Genomic DNA, 19,337 nt, shown 5'->3' with positions numbered 1-19,337 from the left:
TTGGGGAGCAAAAAAGAAGGGGAAATATCTTTTATTGGATATATGTATTAAAAGTACTTAACTTGCCAACAACACTAGTCACTTTACCACTTAGCTTTAGTTTAGATTTAGTTTATTCTCTCTCTAGGAAACTTTCCTCTATTCCTTAAGAAGAGAGATTTCAACTTCAAGGTTGCCAAAATCTTTGTTCACCATGGGTTGAAGTAGTAGTAATTTAGTAGTAGTGTTTATTTTCTCTAGTTGCTTGTTCTTAACTTTTGGAGTTCTTTTGCATCTTTCTTACTCTTAGTTATTGTTGTTGTTCTTGTTTCAAAAGCTCATTTCAAGTAGTAATTTCTCTAAGTGTTTGTGTATTTAATGTGCTTTAAGTTTAGCTCTTGTTTGATTTCCGGTTTTAGCTTGTTGTTTAGTTTTAGTGTTGGTTATGTTCTTGTTTAGTTAAAACTTCTTTCAAGCTTTTAAAATCAGTTTCTTAAGCATTTTCTTTTCACCATGTTTATGTGTTATGAAGCTTTCTTTATCTTCTTCAATGAGTCTTTAACTTTCAGCTTTTAATTTGGTGTTTTCAATGCATGTTTAGGTAGTTTAATTGATGATTTGGTGTTTCTCTTGCTTGGTTAGTTGTGTAGCAGCCATTTAGTCTTTTATTTACTCTTATTTTCGTGCCTTTAGTGTAGGATTAGTAGTTAAAATCAGCTTTTAGAAGTCAAGTGATAGAACCATTAGTTGTAGGCTTTTATCCAATGGTTTTACACTTTTGGGTAATAGGAGTTAGGAGACAAGATGTACACCTTTTCCATCACTTAGCTTTCACTTTAGAAAGCCTTTTAGCTTAGTTTATCACTGCACTCAACCACCATTTAAATCTAATTTAGTTTAGCTTGCTTTAGACAACATTTTGCATGTCACTATCTTAGTTTCTAGATTTCTTTAGTAGTTAACACTTAGTTTATTTTCCTTAGCCTTTTAACTTAGTTTCTTTTGCTTTCTAATCTTAGGAATGTTCATGCATGTAGCTGCTCTGTTTTTATTTCCGAATGGTCTTATTTTCGCTAAGTGTTGTAATTTTCTAGCTACTGCTTTTATTTTCTCTGCCAAACTGCCCAGTTTATCAACTTGCCCAGTCCGCGTTCCAGTTTAAATGCTTTCTTTTACTTGCATGTTATTTTCACTTTTAGTTCCCAATCTTTGCTTAAGTTTTATTTACATTTCGTAGTTTAGTTCCCACCCCCAATTTAGAGCGTGGCGGCATCGCCAAAACCTTTCTAAGTGTGGAAATACATAATGGATGCTACCGTTCCTCGTGGGTTCGACACCCTAACTTACCATATGCTAATTAATAGTATTTTGGAAAGTGGGAACTTATAAATCTTGTTGAATAGGAAGGGACACGTGCCTACGACACGCGTGCAAAATCCCCTCGTCCTTTCAAATGGCGCCGTTGCCGGGGAACGGTGTTGTTGTCTCGTTATGTATTCCTACATTTATTGTATATAGTTTTTGACTTGTTTTTTTGTTGTTGTTTTCTTTTTTTCTCTTTATTTTATTTTTAGTTTATGAGCAGGTCCTCTTCTCCAAGGCTGCTGTTTGATATTGAAATCGAGAAAACGGCGAAGAGGTTGCACAAGGACGCACGTTTGACAAAACAAGCTGAAGCTAGGCTTTATGCCCTGGGCAGTCCGTGTACTTGCCCTGTTCACCAGACTGCCCAGTTTGAAGAGTCGGAAAGTTAAGAGTGAACTGACGAGGAAACCTATTCAAGAGGCAATGATGAGAGTGGTGCGCCATTAAAGGGAATCATGGATCATTTCACAGATCCTTACGATCATGGATGGGGTGATTACTCCTATTTTGAATGGACCAATTCGAACCAACAATATCAAGGTCCGCCACCACAAGTACATCACCAAGCTTTCCAAGGGCCATACGAAAATCATGTTTATTGGCCTCTCGATCAAGAAGAATTCCCTCCGTGTTTCCAGCCACAAGAACTCGGCCAATATCAATCAAATCATTCGCCAATGCCGCCCATGTGCTTAGAAGATATGATGGAGGATCTAATCACATCCCAACAACTCATGCAAAACAATTTGCAAGCCAATTACAATGTGGTGCATGAGATGCAAGACGAACAATATGAGCAAATCATTAGTCTTGATCATCTTGCATGCCAAATGGCACAATTGGCGACATCCATTAATGATATGCGTGGGAATGGTGGAGGAATTCCGGCTCAAGCGCAACCACCAAGAGAGGAGAATCTTGATCAGATCACCATTAGGTCCGGGAAAGAGTTGAAAGCTTCATTCAACAATAACTCAAACAACGGACCGGGTGACTCATTGGATCAGGGGCTCAGATTGCCCAGTCCAACACACTGCCCAAGTCAGGTGATTGCTTGGTTTGAAGATGAAGAGGATAGCGATGAGGAGATTGAAGAGAATATCATAATTCGACCCGATGAGCCTACACCCATGCCTTTGAGACCAGAAGAGGCTATCACGAAATGGTGCAACAAAATGGAGCATGCAAAGTCTGCCAACAAGTTGCCCAAACCAAGTGAACTGCCCAGTCTGTGGGCAGAGGAGAAATTGGTACCGTTGGAAGTTCGGTCACCTAAATTGGAGTTGAAGCCGCCGCTCACCAACCTTAAGCATGTCTGCTTTGGGGGAAATGACACTTTCCCCGTTTGCATCAATTGTGATTTGGAAAATGGCCAAGGTGAGAAGTTGATCAAAGAGTTTAAAGGTCCCGACTTTCTTGAAGACAAATTTTTTCAAGATATGTATGCATTGCCCTCTATTGAAGAACAAGTTGAGCTCGAAGAACTTAGTAAATGCAAATTGTTCAAGACTCAAGGGCTTGGTGATGAGGAGATAGAGGATGAAATAATGACTTGGTGTAAAAAGAGGGATCACACAAACCCACCTGAGAGATGTAAACTCTTCGATCCTAATGAACTGCCCAGTCAGAATGAACTGCCCAGTCCAAGAGTGGAAGAAGAGTTGCGATCATTGGAGATTCATCCACCTAAATTGGAGTCGATTGCATTTCCTTCCAAACTCAAATCTTTGGGAAAAAATGACACAATTTCCATGATCATCAATAGTATCTTACACAAGAGTCAAGAAAAAGAGCCGATCAAGGTTTTGAAGAGGCATAAGGAGGTGACCGGTTGGACTTCGACCGACGACATCATGTGTATAAGCCCCGATGTTTGTGTGTTTTACATGAGTTCAGAGAAGGGTTCCAAACTCTATAGGGACCCTAAAAGGAAGTCGAATGCGTCTACTTGGAAGGATTGGAAAGCAAGATTTGATGATGTTTTTTTGGAAGAACACATGTATCCTGCCCAGTTTGTTGAACAGGGCAGTCTGGTTGCCACAGTGGATAAAGTAGCCAAATCCGAAGGAGCCGCCAAGCTAGCACATGAGACTGGGATCGAAACCCAAGGAGGCAGTTGCACCAGCTCCACCACCACCTGTCGCATCAGCATGTACCCCCCGCATTGTGCGGGGGAGGTGATTTCTATCCAACTCTCTCTTTTATTTGTTGTATATATATGTTGTATGTGTGAGGTAAGTGTTTACTTAAAGTGTTTTGATATTGTGACCTTGTCGGCCTTGATGCATGCTTTGTGGCCTTACCGGCCTTTGTGAATGTTTTGTGTTGTTAGTAATCTCTCTCTAAACACTTGGTCTACTTGCTCTCGAGCAAGCAATGCCCAAGTGTGAGGAGGTGGGATTCTTGTGTGTTGTTCTTGGTTTTCTAAGTTTTATGTGATGTGTTTTCTTTTCCAACATTTTAACCGAACTTGCTTGAGGGCAAGCAAGGTCTAAGTGTGAGGAGGGGGTTTATTTTGTTGTTCAGTCGTGTTGGTGTTGTGTCGTTTTTGTAAAGAGTTGTGTTTTATCTTTTTTCCAAGCCTTGATGCATGATTTGGTAATGATCCCCCTATTGAATCGTAGCAAAAAAAAACATGACTTGCTTTGTTTTGAAAAATTCATTCAAGAACTTGTGGTTTTGATTGAATGAAGTTGAGTACGATGGAAAAGTGAAGCACTATCGCTTGCATAAAAACCCACAAATGGTAAGGTTCAAAGCCTCAAAGTAGAACACTTTCTACTTGTTTTCGAGCGTGGAATGACATTGCATTGCATGATAGTTGATATCGCTTGGTCACTATGGCATAGATAGAGGGCACTAGGAAAAGCCAAATTGAGCCTTATTCTTTGTGATTACATCAACCAAAAATAGCTATCCCTAGTTGCCACTTTGAAACCTTGAGCCTACATTTCTTTTCAAGTTAGAAAATGGTTTCCCTCTTGTGCAAAATAAATGTGTTTAGTTGCTCCTACATGATCACCACCTTTTAGGAAAGAGATAGCAATTATGGACATCAAAAAAAAAAAAATCTGCCTCCCTCCACCCAAAAAAAGAAGAAAACAGTCCCTCCACCCAAAAAAGAAGAAAACTCATGCAAAAGAAGAAGGAAAAAAACAGAAAAGAGAAGAAAAAAAAGGGGAAGGAAGAAAAACAAAGAGAAAATGGCAAGACAAAAGTGGGAAGGTAGATCGAAAAAGAAAAGAAAGAGAAGAAGAAAAAAAAGAAAAAAAAAAGAAAAAAAAAAGAAAATGAAGTGCATCTCTAGTGTTGGTTTGATCGTGGGTGATTATGTTTGTAGTTTCTAAGTATCCCTTTGGAGAATAAGCACAAGTTTTTTGTTGTATTACACTCACTAGCTTAGGACCCCTAGGATCTAACCGACAATATTTAATTGGTCCCAAGCCCCATTACATCCCGTGCAAGACCCTCTTGAGCTACATGTGATAAAGTGATATCTCCTTGATTGCATCTTCGTCATTATTATTGAGAGAATTGTCCTTACATTTTGAGAGGGTCAGAGAGTGAATCTTTTGCTTGTGATATGTGCTTAACAATCTTGATGAGACCGACGGTTGGAACCACATTGTTCGATGAAGAAAATTATGTTTCAAAAATTGTGTTGTAGAAATCTGTTTTGAGCTTGGCTCTTGGGGGTATCATTACGCTTTTCATACAACTTGCTTGGTTTGTCTTTCGTGTGTTTCTTGATTAGTTGTGTGTTTTTTACTTGTAAATGTGTTTGTGTCTTGTGTTTGTTTAATTTAGTGTGTGTGTGTAGAAAGTAGAGTGGAGTGACTTAAACTAGCAATTGAGTGAAAAGTCCAACCACATACTTGGGACAAGTATGATCCAAGTGTGAGGAGGTTTGATAGGCTAGTTTTCGTCACTCGGATTTGATCACTTTTCGTACTTATTAGTTGAGTATTTGCATGAGAAGATGCTATTTTGGCAGGGAATGGATCATTAAGTTCGGAAGCTACTTAATGAAGGCACAAAGAGGAAAACATGCAAGAAATAGGGCAAAAAGACAAAGAATGGAAGAAAGTGAAGGAAGAAGGCAAAGAAGACCCAAACTGCCCAAGCTGTAGAACTGGCCAGTTTGAACCTGACGGGAAAATGACTAAAGCCACTTCCACACACTTATCAAGGATATGTCCCACTTGCTACACACGCCCATATCAGCCCTTGGGGAGCAAAAAAGAAGGGGAAATATCTTTTATTGGATATATGTATTAAAAGTACTTAACTTGCCAACAACACTAGTCACTTTACCACTTAGCTTTAGTTTAGATTTAGTTTATTCTCTCTCTAGGAAACTTTCCTCTATTCCTTAAGAAGAGAGATTTCAACTTCAAGGCTGCCAAAATCTTTGTTCACCATGGGTTGAAGTAGTAGTAATTTAGTAGTAGTGTTTATTTTCTCTAGTTGCTTGTTCTTAACTTTTGGAGTTCTTTTGCATCTTTCTTACTCTTAGTTATTGTTGTTGTTCTTGTTTCAAAAGCTCATTTCAAGTAGTAATTTCTCTAAGTGTTTGTGTATTTAATGTGCTTTAAGTTTAGCTCTTGTTTGATTTTCGGTTTTAGCTTGTTGTTTAGTTTTAGTGTTGGTTATGTTCTTGTTTAGTTAAAACTTCTTTCAAGCTTTAAAAATCAGTTTCTTAAGCATTTTCTTTTCACCATGTTTATGTGTTATGAAGCTTTCTTTATCTTCTTCAATGAGTCTTTAACTTTCAGCTTTTAATTTGGTGTTTTCAATGCATGTTTAGGTAGTTTAATTGATGATTTGGTGTTTCTCTTGCTTGGTTAGTTGTGTAGCAGCCATTTAGTCTTTTATTTACTCTTATTTTCGTGCCTTTAGTGTAGGATTAGTAGTTAAAATCAGCTTTTAGAAGTCAAGTGATAGAACCATTAGTTGTAGGCTTTTATCCAATGGTTTTACACTTTTGGGTAATAGGAGTTAGGAGACAAGATGTACACCTTTTCCATCACTTAGCTTTCACTTTAGAAAGCCTTTTAGCTTAGTTTATCACTGCACTCAACCACCATTTAAATCTAATTTAGTTTAGCTTGCTTTAGACAACATTTTGCATGTCACTATCTTAGTTTCTAGATTTCTTTAGTAGTTAACACTTAGTTTATTTTCCTTAGCCTTTTAACTTAGTTTCTTTTGCTTTCTAATCTTAGGAATGTTCATGCATGTAGCTGCTCTGTTTTTATTTCCGAATGGTCTTATTTTCGCTAAGTGTTGTAATTTTCTAGCTACTGCTTTTATTTTCTCTGCCAAACTGCCCAGTTTATCAACTTGCCCAGTCTGCGTTCCAGTTTAAATGCTTTCTTTTACTTGCATGTTATTTTCACTTTTAGTTCCCAATCTTTGCTTAAGTTTTATTTACATTTCGTAGTTTAGTTCCCACCCTCAATTTAGAGCGTGGCGGCATCGCCAAAACCTTTCTAAGAGTGGAAATACATAATGGATGCTACCGTTCCTCGTGGGTTCGACACCCTAACTTACCATATGCTAATTAATAGTATTTTGGAAAGTGGGAACTTATAAATCTTGTTGAATAGGAAGGGACACGTGCCTACGACACGCGTGCAAAATCCCATCCTTTCAGGTACCTAGACCTAGTCGTGTCGTTGGGTCTGTGCCTAAAACATCTTGTCAACAAAAACACCTCAACCCACTTCTACTGTCTAGTATAGTGGAGTAAGGGTCGATCCCACAGAGATGGAGCGGGTACGTGTGCAATTGTGAAGACATCTTGGAAGGGTTGGTTAGCTACCACACTTTATGGGGTTGAGATTAAAACTAGGCGTGAAATGAAATGGAACCTATATCTAAAGTGGGAAACTTGAACTTGCAAACGAAAACAGAACCTATGCCCAAACTGACCAGTAGGTGAAAATGAGACCTATACCCCTCGTGACCAGTAGGTCATGGTGGGCTCTAAATGCTGCATGCTAAAAAAAATTAAAGTGCATGTGTAAACTAAGGTGCGAATGTGCATGTGAGAAGCTACTAGACGAAACTTACTAAAAATGACTAGACAAAAGGTAAAGGGAATCAAAGGACTTGCTGGCAGACTGTCTGCTGAAAATGTGCAAGTACAGAAGCAAAAAGTAACAAAAGCTATATAAGTGGTCCCATTATTTGATTGTGACATTTTCTTTTTCACCAAGCTAAACTAACAAGATCTAACAAACTCCATTGATGAATGCCCAAGCTCAAAAATTTGTAAATGCAATATTTAACTTGAAATCGAGAACGAAAGCAAGAAAAACTGAGATCTACGCAAACTGGTCAGCAGGACAGGGTGACAGAAACAAGCAGAAATGAATTCCATGCATTTTTGAGAAACTTAAACCGATTAAAACTTGTAAACACTTAAGGAAAGACTAGATCTAACTAAGCTAGGCAGGAATAACACAAGGCATAAGCTAAGACAAATGAAACACAAAATAAATCCAACAAGAACTCCATAGCATAAAACGGTAATCAAGATCGAAAATGTAAACTAAAACAAAACGAGATTAAACTACAAACTAAGCTTTGAAATTTAAGAACTAAAACAAGTAGCTAAGAAATCTTTAAAAACAAAGCAAGTAAAAGATTGTTTGGCTCATCGGAAATTGAAACTGGAAGAAATTCTGGAACTACGGTGGCTGGAATGAATCAGGCATGATGCTCCTCGCATGCAGGTGGCCGGAATCTTCAAGGCAGGCTGCTGTTTAGAGAGAGGAACTAAGAGCTAATGGAGCTATTCTCCCTAAAAGTGATCTCTTTTTATTTATGTTCAACTCCTATTTATAGGGTGGCTTGCCCTAATTTCTAGGGCTGTCTCTTCATGCGAAATGACAATTTTGCCCCTCTTTAGTAGGTGATTATTCCAAGCAAGTCCTTCATTCTCGTGTCCAGTTCCGTGGCATCATCCTGGTCAGTATTGCATCCTTCTGGCGTCCTTTTCACTCGGGTTCCCGTTCTTTCTCCTACTGACTTGTAACCTTTTTCTGCACACTTAAGCAACCTTTCTTGCAAATAATGCACGTTAAGCTCATCATATTGACCAGTAACCAAGACTTAAAATGAGACTTATCAAGTATAAAGATTAAGAAATAAAGAATCAACAAGACTTCGTCTTTCAGTAGATATCAATAAAAACGTGTCCATGCTTAAGATTCTTTCAGTGCTATACCACATCATTATCACTAGTTTATCTCGAGGTAAAGTAAACTTTTGGACGGACACTGCAATCTTTCGCGATAGGTAACCAAAACCTATCGAAGTCGTGAAAATATTTTACTTCTGCAAGGTACCGACTGAGTCACCTATCGTGAAAATATTTTACATCTCATTTTTACTTTACTAAAAATCCGTGTTCAACTAAAAGTGCATATTCTTATGATACGGATGTAATATAATTAAAACGGTTAATGAATAATGCCAATTATTCATTAAAACGAATGGAATATAATTAAAACGATTAACATAAAATACATAATGTGATAAAAAAAGTAAATCGGAAACACAGTTTTGCAATATAAAAGAATCCAATAGAATCCAATGAATCAAAAAATTTGTATAAAAACCCATCTATTTTCCATAAATACACATGTGATTTATGTGAAGTCATACAGAATGTAATTATTTATATAGAGAAAATTACAATTAATCAAAATGCCTCATCTGCTCGAATTATTTCAACTCTGTCTCCCCGAATCTCACTCATCGATTTGACAAGTAGGAAAATGCTGTAAATATCGCAATCGGAAACGTCAAAATGCTAAGCGGTTGCTACATCAGAGCTCTCTGGATTTTGAACAATCAGGACGTTGTAATTTTCTCCAGGTATTTCGTTTTCGTACAATTTTTTTAGTGTCAGATCGATTGAAGAGTGTGAAGCTTATAATTTCTGCGGATGAATATGCATCAGGAAATTCCCGGTGGTTGAAAAGCGGTGGCGCGTGGCTTGTGAGAAGGAAAGCACCGATGATTTCAAGTATCATATGTTACCTAACGATTCGGACTTCAGTGGTGCTTTTAGCGACCGTAAGAAGCGGTTAGTTCAAACCTGCTGATTTTAGTGCCAACCTCTTAATTTGATGATTTCAAATCGGAATTCTCGATCAATTATACTGTGTTTTCATTTTTATAATTTTTGTGAACCATGGTGATTGTTTGTTTTAGCGTGTTACTAAGGCTTCTTTTAGTCATTATCTAAGACATTTGGTCGCCCTTTGCTTGACTTGGTAAAAGCACCAAAAATATCATTCATTTGCTGATGTGCACATATTATGTGGTTTTCGGTCTACTGATTCCTTAAATTGATTAGCTAAGACTCTCATGTCATAATGTAAAGCATAAAACAAGTTGCTGAAGTTTTTAATAAATTCCAGCAATGGCATATTTGGTTGAGGTGATATATTCCAGATTTACTATGTAGATGCTGAACGAGCTACGTTATTGATGGCAAAGACTGATGTGCTTATCTGCTGAAAATACATAATAGGAGTACTTATTGTGTCTTCGTAGTGTATAATGCGTTCAGTTTCTAATCTATCTTGTAGTACAATAATGTAGGTAGACATCGTTGGCAAGAAGAACTTTATGGTGTTTCTTGTTTTAATTTATTAATTAGGAAAGTAATATACTGCAACTACTAGACAATCTCTCTCAGCAAAGTATTTATAGTAAGATGTTTTTTTCATCGAATCCATTCCTGGATCAAGTTCATATTCAATAGTTCAACTTATACTGGTAGAGTATTGGAGAAGACACTGCTATCAGTATGGATGTCATTTGATTTCTTACTTGCCCCTGCTTTACACTATTGGTAATTATATGTGAAGTATTATTTTGTCCACTTTTAGTGTACTCATAGAGTATAATTCTGATGATTGTAACTATTTCACAAAATAATGAAGGGAGGGCTCAGCTCGAGGGTTTGGTGTACGTGTGAGCCAATCTGTTAAAGGATCAGATTCATGGGTTGATGATCCAATTACTCGTCATGTAATAAGCTTGAACATTAACAAAGAAGAAGGGGAGAATTATCTCCTGTGGCCCCTGGTCCTACATATTAAGGGCCCATATTCTATTCTTATATTGCCCTTGGTAGAACCTCGTCATTTGAAGTCCTACTCAAGGATGTGTAATTCATCAGACTGTGGAAATGCTATTGGTGCTGATGATAGTTTGTCTTCACTCCTCTTGGATCTTCCACCCATCACAGGGTATGGTAAGTTGTAATTTTTTATTCTTGATTTATCCTCTGTTTCTGTAGCATCTGTTTGTTCTGATTAATATCAGGATTTGTATGTGTGATCTGGCTAATAAACTTTTAGAGAACATGTATTCCTGCAGTTCATATTGATAATTGATAAATATCTTCCACCATGTGTGTGTGAGTTGGTCAAGCGGTAAAGAAGTTCATTGGATATCTTTCGAAATGTTTCTCCTAAAGAACCCCCATGCCTCCCGCCACTCTCATCAGCACCCTCTTAATTCATCTTCTAAAGACTATATTTTCGTCATGTTTTTATGAACCCTTGTGCCCAAACTATATTTGGTGCAGTCATTTAAGGGTGAGCATGCTGCTTACTGAGGCTGTCTGTTAGAAGTAAAGGCTGTCACTCAATTAATCAAGCATGAAAAGAGCTTGACAGAATATCTAACTCACACTTTGGCTGATATTATTAAAATAGAAGGAAATGAACAAGAATGGAAGTAACAAATGATAAAAGAAATCCTCCGAAGAGGCCCAAGATAATCCTCCGCAGAGGCCTACGACTTCAGTCGTCCAATAAACTGATCTCTCCAAAAGATGTCTAAACTGATAAGAGACTCCCTATTTATAGATACTAAGGTGCTGAAATAAAGGTAACAGAAATTCGAAATTGAATTGTTGATTTACTCAGCCAGCTCTTCCCCCAAAATCTCTGGTTCAGTTGGCTGCTGCGATATCTCCTCTACTTAATTAGTTGGCCAACCACTTCCCTATTTTCACTCCTCTAATCTGTATCAACTGCCTCACTCTCGAAACAGCCTTGCCCTCAAGGCTCAGTTAAAATTCAAAACACATCACTCTCTCCGGTGGAGGTTCAAACTCATGCTTTCGGGTAGTAGCCAGAGCATCGAACCATAGAAGATTGCCAACTATATGTAGGAATCGCAGCATGGCCAGATAGGAGAATGGAGCGCCCGCTAATGAAAATAGGGAATCCGAAAAGGGAACCACCATGGGCGTGGACTGGTGGCCCGCAGCAGGAACTAAACATCGCAGCACGGCTGGGAACGGAGACCGAATCTGCAGAATATCAGGGCTGGCAGACAGCAGCGATGCTGTCACCGTGGCTGGTGTAGGCAGTGTGGTAGAAGGTGGTAGAAAGGCGTGCTGTACTGGAAGGGGCAGGGGCGCGCTATTGTCCGTAGTGGTGCCGAGATCAGGGGGGTTTGTAGACGTTTGAATAGCTGCTATCTCGTGACGGGCTGTTGTAGGTGGACTAGAGGGCTGCAATGGTGCTGTCATGGTGGGTAGGATAGTTGCAGTACTATTGCTGGATGTGGGTGGAATTTTTGGCTGGTTTTTGGCAACATGGACAGTAACAATATCATCACTGTTGTACTTGGATGAATTGCTGGTGACGCGGCTTTCTGATGGGATGGTATCACCAAAACGTTTCAAGAGCTCTTGAACAAATCTGTCCCACGATAAAGAGGGACGGCGATGAACGAGCAATTGCTTCCAAGGCTTGGCTGGTCCGTCTATGGCGGGCATGGCAAAGTCGACTCGTCTATCCGAAGGTGTTTTGTTGAGGAGGAAATATTGGTTTGCCCGCGCGAGCCACGTGAGAGGCTCAGATCCATCAAAAGTTGGCATTGGCGACGTTGATTTGATGCCGGCAGACACCGAATTAGATTCCCGATTTTCAGAGGACGCATCGTCCTCCGGCGTTGCTCTGGACTTGTGGTTGAGGGCCGCGAACCCTGCGCGCATCTCAACTAACAAGGAGTCGAGCTTGGATTCCAATGTTGTGACCCGGTCGTTGAGTTCCTCGTTTGCCTTCTCCACCGCGTCAAGGCGAGAATCACCTCGAGAGTTCACCATCGTTCACCGCACCAATTGTTAGAAGTAAAGGCTGTCACTCAATTAATCAAGCATGAAAAGAGCTTGACAGAATATCTAACTCACACTTTGGCTGATATTATTAAAATAGAAGGAAATGAACAAGAATGGAAGTAACAAATGATAAAAGAAATCCTCCGAAGAGGCCCAAGATAATCCTCCGCAGAGGCCTACGACGTCAGTCGTCCAATAAACTGATCTCTCCAAAAGATGTCTAAACTGATAAGAGACTCCCTATTTATAGATACTAAGGTGCTGAAATAAAGGTAACAGAAATTCGAAATTGAATTGTTGATTTACTCAGCCAGCTCTTCCCCCAAAATCTCTGGTTCAGTTGGCTGCTGCGATATCTCCTCTACTTAATTAGTTGGCCAACCACTTCCCTATTTTCACTCCTCTAATCTGTATCACTGTCATTTTCTTCCGACCCTAATGTCGACCATCCCTTAAATTTTCTGAATTAGGGCGTTTGCTGTGGCACAAACAATCGGGGACATCGTAGTTGGTGAAACAATGGAGCCAGAAGTAGTTGTTGCTGCATCTCCTTCAGTTGGCGGGCTGCTCGATACCCTCACTGGTAGCATAGGAATTTCCAGTATTTCTGCAAGAGCAAAACCTGTAGCTTTACCTGTTGCAGCTTCCACTATATCTGGGACTGCCGTGACCGGAGCTGCTATGTCTGATGCTCCGAAGATGGGATCCAGGCCTTTGGATAAGGATGTCCTTAGGTCTTTCATCAGCAGTGCAATGCCCTTTGGTTAGTAAATTTCTTTTGTGGTACTTCACTTTAAGTTCCATTTTGGTTTTATGTTATAAATGCCCTATGCTAGTCTTATCATTTCATTATTGCTGTGTGTAGGTACTCCTCTCGATCTTAGCTACTCCAATATTTCTGCCATCAAGACCACAGGATTTTCTTCAGCAGACGTGCCTCCTGCTGATCGAAAGCAACCAGCATGGAAGCCTTATCTTTACAGGGGTAAACAACGGATTCTGTTCACTATTCATGACACGGTCCATGCTGCAATGTATGATAGAGATGAGATCCCAGACAGCATAACCATTTCTGGTCAGGTGAACTGCAGAGCAGAGTTGGAGGGACTTCCTGATGTTTCTTTACCATTGACCTGGTTGGCTAGTGCCCGAGTTGAGTCGTTAACCTTCCATCCTTGTTCTCAAGTTCCAGAGCATGGTGGTGATAAACAGGCTATTACATTTTCACCACCATTGGGGAATTTTGTCCTGATGCATTATCAGGCACTTTGTTCTGTTGGACCTCCTATTAAAGGGTTTTATCAGCTATCAATGGTCTCAGAAAATGAAGGGGCCTTTCTTTTTAGGTTAAGCATCATGGAAGGTTACAAATCTCCTCTAACAATAGAGTTCTGTACTGTAACAATGCCTTTTCCAAGGAGAAGGGTTGTTTCTTTTGATGGGACACCTTCAATTGGAACAGTATCAAATACCGAGCACTCAGTGGACTGGAGGATAATAGCAAACTCTCGAATTGCTTCTGGGAAAAGCATTGAGGCAACCTTTTCCGGGACAGTTAGATTTGCACCATGGCAAGCACAAAAAATGCCGTCATCTGGATCAGCGCTGATGGGTGATGAAGACAGCGATCTTGAATCAGAATCTAGTGGCAGCATGGTAAATGTTGAGGATTTTATAATGGAGAAAATGATTAAGGATCTTCCAGCAGCAGATCTAGAGGATCCTTTTAACCGCCAGGCATACAATTACGCGACAGTATGTGTTTTCCTTAATAAATTTATGTGCATGCATTCTTAGGTCACAGCCACCCAGTGGAAAAAAATGGGTAATATTGGTCTGTTTTGTCTGCTTTTGAGAAGATACTAATTTAGTTCTTGTTACTGATCAAATTCCAAAACATGGAACTTGTAATTCCCCGAAAATAATAAGCTCAACGCAACAACATTTTACCAATAACTTGCTGTGGTACAGTATTTGCACTCACTTTTTCTTTTTTTTTGTTTGTTTCTATTCATGTTAGCATTAATTTCTTTGTTTACAGGTTTCTTTCAAGATGATAGGGCCTTCATTCTCAGGAATCTCTATTGATCCTAAATCTGTAAGTATTTTCAATCAATGCCTCACTCTAAAATGAGTGTTATCATTAATTTTGGGGACTTTGATACTTACACTCAAGGGCTGTATGCAGGTAAGCATATTTCCAGCAGTTAAGGCACCTATTGAAGTTTCAGCTCAGGTATGTTTATCCTTTGTGGATAGTTTTCTGATGGGTTGTTAAAGATCTTGATAGCAGCATATTGATTTAAAATTCAATTTTGAGGTGCATGCCGGGCAACTTCTTATTGTTTCCATGTATGAATTCAATAGGTTACTTCTGGGGATTATATTTTGTGGAATACTTTAGGAAAATGTCCAGTTGCAGCCACGCCACAAGCTTAGAAATCAACTCAGTAGAGGCTGAATATATGCTGAAACTCAATTTGATCTCTTGGTCTGCCCATTTGCATGTCTTGGAAAATTTCTGTCATCAAATTAACTGTTCATGCGCAAGTACTGTGGCAACCTGCTACAGCATATTGGACTGGATTTGTTAGCAACTAAATGTCAACCAGAAGATGATTTATATATTCTTCCCTATGATTTTGTTCCGAGAGATCTGAATTGATTGGTTGGGGAGCGTTGTGTGAATCTCTGAGACATTTTTCAATAATTTTGGTTGGTTGGCAGCTTTTATGTGCAGTTCACCAAGAGAGTTTGTTTACTGGGTATGATGTGATGAACTATTTAAGCCACTTGACTTCTCTATTTTCAGTTTTATGGCAATGCCATGATTGAACATTAGAATTTCTCTAGTCAGCCATAAAGATGAACAAGAGACGAACACATTATATTGCACAAATTAAGCTGAAGGTTTACATACAAAATGGCTGTTCGTCCGAGGACAGGGTGAGAGTTCCAAAATCAGTATCAACACAATCTGCTCCATTCCACCCATCCTCTATGCATATATCAACTCCGTCATAACTGTCATCATCAGGTACACACCGTTTTGCTTTGACAGAGATGCATGTATATATATTTAGGTTTCACGTCCGCCCATCATTCCTCCAAGGCGACCCGCGACGACCTGTATAAGTCGTACGGGGCCCACAAGTAGTCGACTGTGCATGGTCTCCGAGCGTCCAGCCTAAGCCATGGTTTCCCCTTTCCACTCCAATGCAGCAAGCTGATAGGGCCAGGGTGGAGCCCCCTACACCTTCCTTCCAAGTTGTCACCCCCTAACCCATGTTGGTTCCACCTATGTTCCACCCCCTTTATATTCCCTGCAAATACAAGCAGGATTGGTGGCAAAGAACCCAATTGATAAATCCTCTTCTGCTTCTGCACCGCCATCCATTCCTCCACCTTCCTCGTGTACCCTCCCCTCCTCCACTGCTCAACGTCCACCACCATCACCCCTGTGTTGAAGTAGCACGGCTGCCTCCCCTTGAACACACTCGCTAGCTGCCTGTCTGACCAGAACGCGTCCGTGAAGTAGCTCGTGAAGTTGGCGTGGCAGTACTCTGGTGCCGCCAGCACCTTCCCTCCCAAATCCACCCCCCAGAGCTTGGCGATGTCATCGACGAAGATGATGTCAGAGTCCAAGTATATGACGCGCCCGACGGAGGGCGGTAGGATGTCGACCATGTAGATCCTAGCGTAGTTCAAGGGCTGGTCGAGGGCTTGTCGGACCGATTTCGATATCTTTCCACGGACCCTATCAGGGTCGAATTGGTACATCTTGAAGCTGAGGAAAGGGAATGTGGAGTTGATGAGGGAGCAGATTTCGGTGTCGAGGTGGACGGAGAGGAAGTGGAACGACACATTCTCCGGGCATGTCGAATGCTGCAGGATCGACAACACGGCGGCCATGGTGCCACGTATGTAGTTGGTGTCCAGAGGCATCACAACGTGGATTGCATGGGAGCTGCATGTTGCGCCGTTGCGGAAGGCAGGGGCCTCCCGGAACGACGGGAGGGCCCCCTGGAGGTGGATTTCCGTGGCCGTGGCCATGGCCGTATCGGGGCGGAGGAGGATCGTAGACATAGACAGGAGGCCCAGGAGAGAGAGAAGAGACAAGGCCATCCTGCCCCAAGATTCAGTTTGTTACAACGTCGTTTTAACTCTTTTCTTTTTTATATATTTATATATTATTTATTTTTAGTGTAAAGGAAGAGAGGCTTTAATTGGGAGGAAAGTGTGTCATGAAACCATTAGAGGGTGGAAAAAATGGAGCTTGGGGGATAAATTTTTATGGTATAAAGAAAGAGAGGAGAGAGAAAGTTGATGTCAAGATTTGTGGAGGTGGAAGAAAATCCGGACATTTGTTTTGACTTGTCTAAGACTGGTTTAAATTTGATTGAGCTGAAAAATGCATATTATTAAAGTAAAAATATTTTGTTTAGAAGAATGTATATTTAACCATTAATATTTGGATTAACTTAAAAACTTAATTTATCAATTCCAAACTATATGTCTATATAATTTTATTTTTTGTTTAATTTTTAAAAGTTAGATTAAACTTTTATGTATTTGGTGATGACTTAATTTTGACATTAATCAAAGTATAAAGAGGCAAAACTTAAATGATCAAAATAGATAAATAAAGATACTTCTTTTGTCCCATAAAAATAGAGATTTTACTAAAGATACTAGTTTTAATAAACAATTAATAAAGTAAGTCAAAATGAAAAAATGTAGTAGTCAAAGTAGTGATAATTAGATTAAGATGGATTAATTTAATTAAGCCTACTTTATGTATATTAGTTTAGGTAAATGGTGTATTATATTTATTCATTTTGTAAATTGATTCTGATTAAAATATGTTGGTCATGGTTTAAATTTGATTGGGTATACTTTCTATTACAATTGGGTCATTAGGTTGAATTTATTTGGGTTTTCATGTGTCATATATTTTGGACCAGATTTATTAGTAATGCAATGCGCCTGTTTTTGTTTGATCTATTAATATTTCTTACATTGTCCAATTTAATAATTTTATTATTTCTGATATTTTAAATTTAGTATATTTTTTTTCACTTTTTATGTTTAAAACAATTACACTTTTTATTACATTTTATTTAATCCCGTTGTACTGATAGTTATTGTTTTTTAGGCAATGTTGGTCTATTCGTTGAAAGTCCTATTATTTGCTTCTTTTTTTTCTTATGGAAGAGGGTTTTATATTTTCTTTTATTTGTATATCTTATTCTATTTCATCCACTCACCTCCTATATTGTTATTTCTGTTATTTAATATTGTCACACTCATATTATATATTAAAATTGTAAAATGGTAAGCTGAATATGAAATAGTTTTACAGTATAATGTTATGAATATTTTTAATAATTAGATTATATTCTTTTCTGTAAAAATATATTTATATTATTTACTCTATATTCTTTATTTTAATATATTTAGCTATTAATATATCTTTATTATTTGAAAATCTTTTGTCTCGTGCATAGCACGGGTGATAACACTAGTTATTAGTAGTGTTTTAGTTAATAGATAGTGGAGCTTACCTATAGTTAGTGGATAGTAAGACCCTAACTCGTACTCCCTCTGCCCTACTAAAGATGACTATATTCTTGAGTAACACGGGATTTTAGATAGAGTTGTTGGGTGCAGGGGCGGACACACGTTCAAGAAGTGGAGGGCTTAAGCCATTACCCAAAATTTTTCTTTTTATTTTTTTCTATTACTAAAATTTTTAAATTTTTTAATACTTATCTTCAGCCCTTACCAAATTAATGTACTTTAAGACTAAATCACCAGAAATTGTATGGAAAAAGGGCTGAACAATTAAGAAATAAAAAAGTGCAGAGGATGAAATATAACAATGGCTACCGAAATGGTTGAGGAAGAAGATGACTCAACTAAAAATATAGTACTATAAATTAATACTACTCCTATTATTATATTTAAAATTTCCTTGTAAAATGTGTCCAGTGCAATAAGACCATCCACAACGCGTCTCGCGCCGGGCTCGCGTCTCGTCTCGGAGAGACGAGACCCCCGCGAGACGCATTGCAGCGCCCATCTCGTCTCCAGCTCGCGACCGTCTCGTCGCGTAGCTCGTCTCGGAGAGACACGAGACGAGCTGTCTCGCCACGCGCCAGGGACACGTGGCACGTCCCCATGCGTGCGTGACGCCCACTCGCTGGCCCGCGAGTGGGCGTCGTCACTGATGACGCAATAATTCATTTTTTTTAAAAAAATCGATTTTTTATAAATTTTTTTTTTTTTTCAAACGGTAATATTACCGTTAAATATTTATTTTCATTTTTTAAATTTTCAATTTTTTTACTCTATAAATAATTCTATTCCATACTCATTTCAAACACAAACACACATCTATTCCTCTCAAATCCTCTCTATCACTCAAATTTCCATCTTCAATCAACTCAAACAAATGGATCCTTTTGAGCAAATGCGCCAATTAATGGAACAATCACTCGAAGAAGATCGACGACGAGAGGCGGAGGAAGCCGCACCACCCCCACGACGCTCCCGGAAGTACATCAATCGGAACCGGGAGGAAGCCGCCGCACGGTTAGTACGCGACTACTTCTGCGATAACCCGAAAAAATTATGTCATTTTTATTTTTTTAGAATTTTAATTATGTCTTCGTTTTTTTTAATGTTAAGTTGTAATATTGTTTTAATTTTAATAAAGTGTGTTTGTTTAAATTGAATTGGGTTTTAAAAAAAATTATAAATTAAATTGAATGAATAGTAATTAAGAGACGGTATAGAGACGGTTAAGAGACGGAGCGTTGCAGGTTCCGTCTCT

At 39.0% G+C, this 19,337-nt stretch overlaps 2 protein-coding genes across 2 annotated transcripts; one reads left to right on the top strand and one right to left on the bottom strand.

The window, feature by feature from the left end:
• The first annotated feature begins 9,031 nt into the window (after positions 1-9,031).
• Positions 9,032-15,150, top strand: LOC121795908 (AP-5 complex subunit mu-like). Its single transcript, XM_042194578.1, has 8 exons — positions 9,032-9,231; positions 9,317-9,442; positions 10,308-10,616; positions 12,973-13,265; positions 13,368-14,257; positions 14,544-14,600; positions 14,691-14,738; positions 14,870-15,150. Exons 1-8 carry the CDS (start codon positions 9,164-9,166, stop codon positions 14,939-14,941), a joined length of 1,863 nt encoding a protein of 620 aa, XP_042050512.1. The 5' UTR covers positions 9,032-9,163; the 3' UTR covers positions 14,942-15,150.
• Positions 14,959-16,901, bottom strand: LOC121795927 (probable galacturonosyltransferase-like 4). Its single transcript, XM_042194604.1, has one exon. The coding sequence runs from the start codon at positions 16,625-16,627 to the stop codon at positions 15,602-15,604; it is 1,026 nt and encodes a 341-aa protein (XP_042050538.1). The 5' UTR covers positions 16,628-16,901; the 3' UTR covers positions 14,959-15,601.
• Between the last annotated feature and the right edge of the window lie 2,436 nt (positions 16,902-19,337).

This window comes from Salvia splendens, chromosome 3, assembly GCF_004379255.2.
Source record: "Salvia splendens isolate huo1 chromosome 3, SspV2, whole genome shotgun sequence".
NCBI classification, from domain to species: domain Eukaryota; kingdom Viridiplantae; phylum Streptophyta; class Magnoliopsida; order Lamiales; family Lamiaceae; genus Salvia; species Salvia splendens.
This window is presented reverse-complemented; position numbering and strand designations above follow the sequence as displayed.

Coding starts and splice junctions, on each gene's coding strand:
- LOC121795908 (XM_042194578.1), top strand. CDS start 9,164: ATGCTAAGCGGTTGCTACATCAGAGCTCTCTGGATTTTGAACAATCAG. Junction 14,258..14,543: donor AGGCATACAATTACGCGACA/GTATGTGTTTTC, acceptor CTTTGTTTACAG/GTTTCTTTCAAGATGATAGG. Junction 14,739..14,869: donor CTATTGAAGTTTCAGCTCAG/GTATGTTTATCC, acceptor TGAATTCAATAG/GTTACTTCTGGGGATTATAT.
- LOC121795927 (XM_042194604.1), bottom strand. CDS start 16,627: ATGGCCTTGTCTCTTCTCTCTCTCCTGGGCCTCCTGTCTATGTCTACG.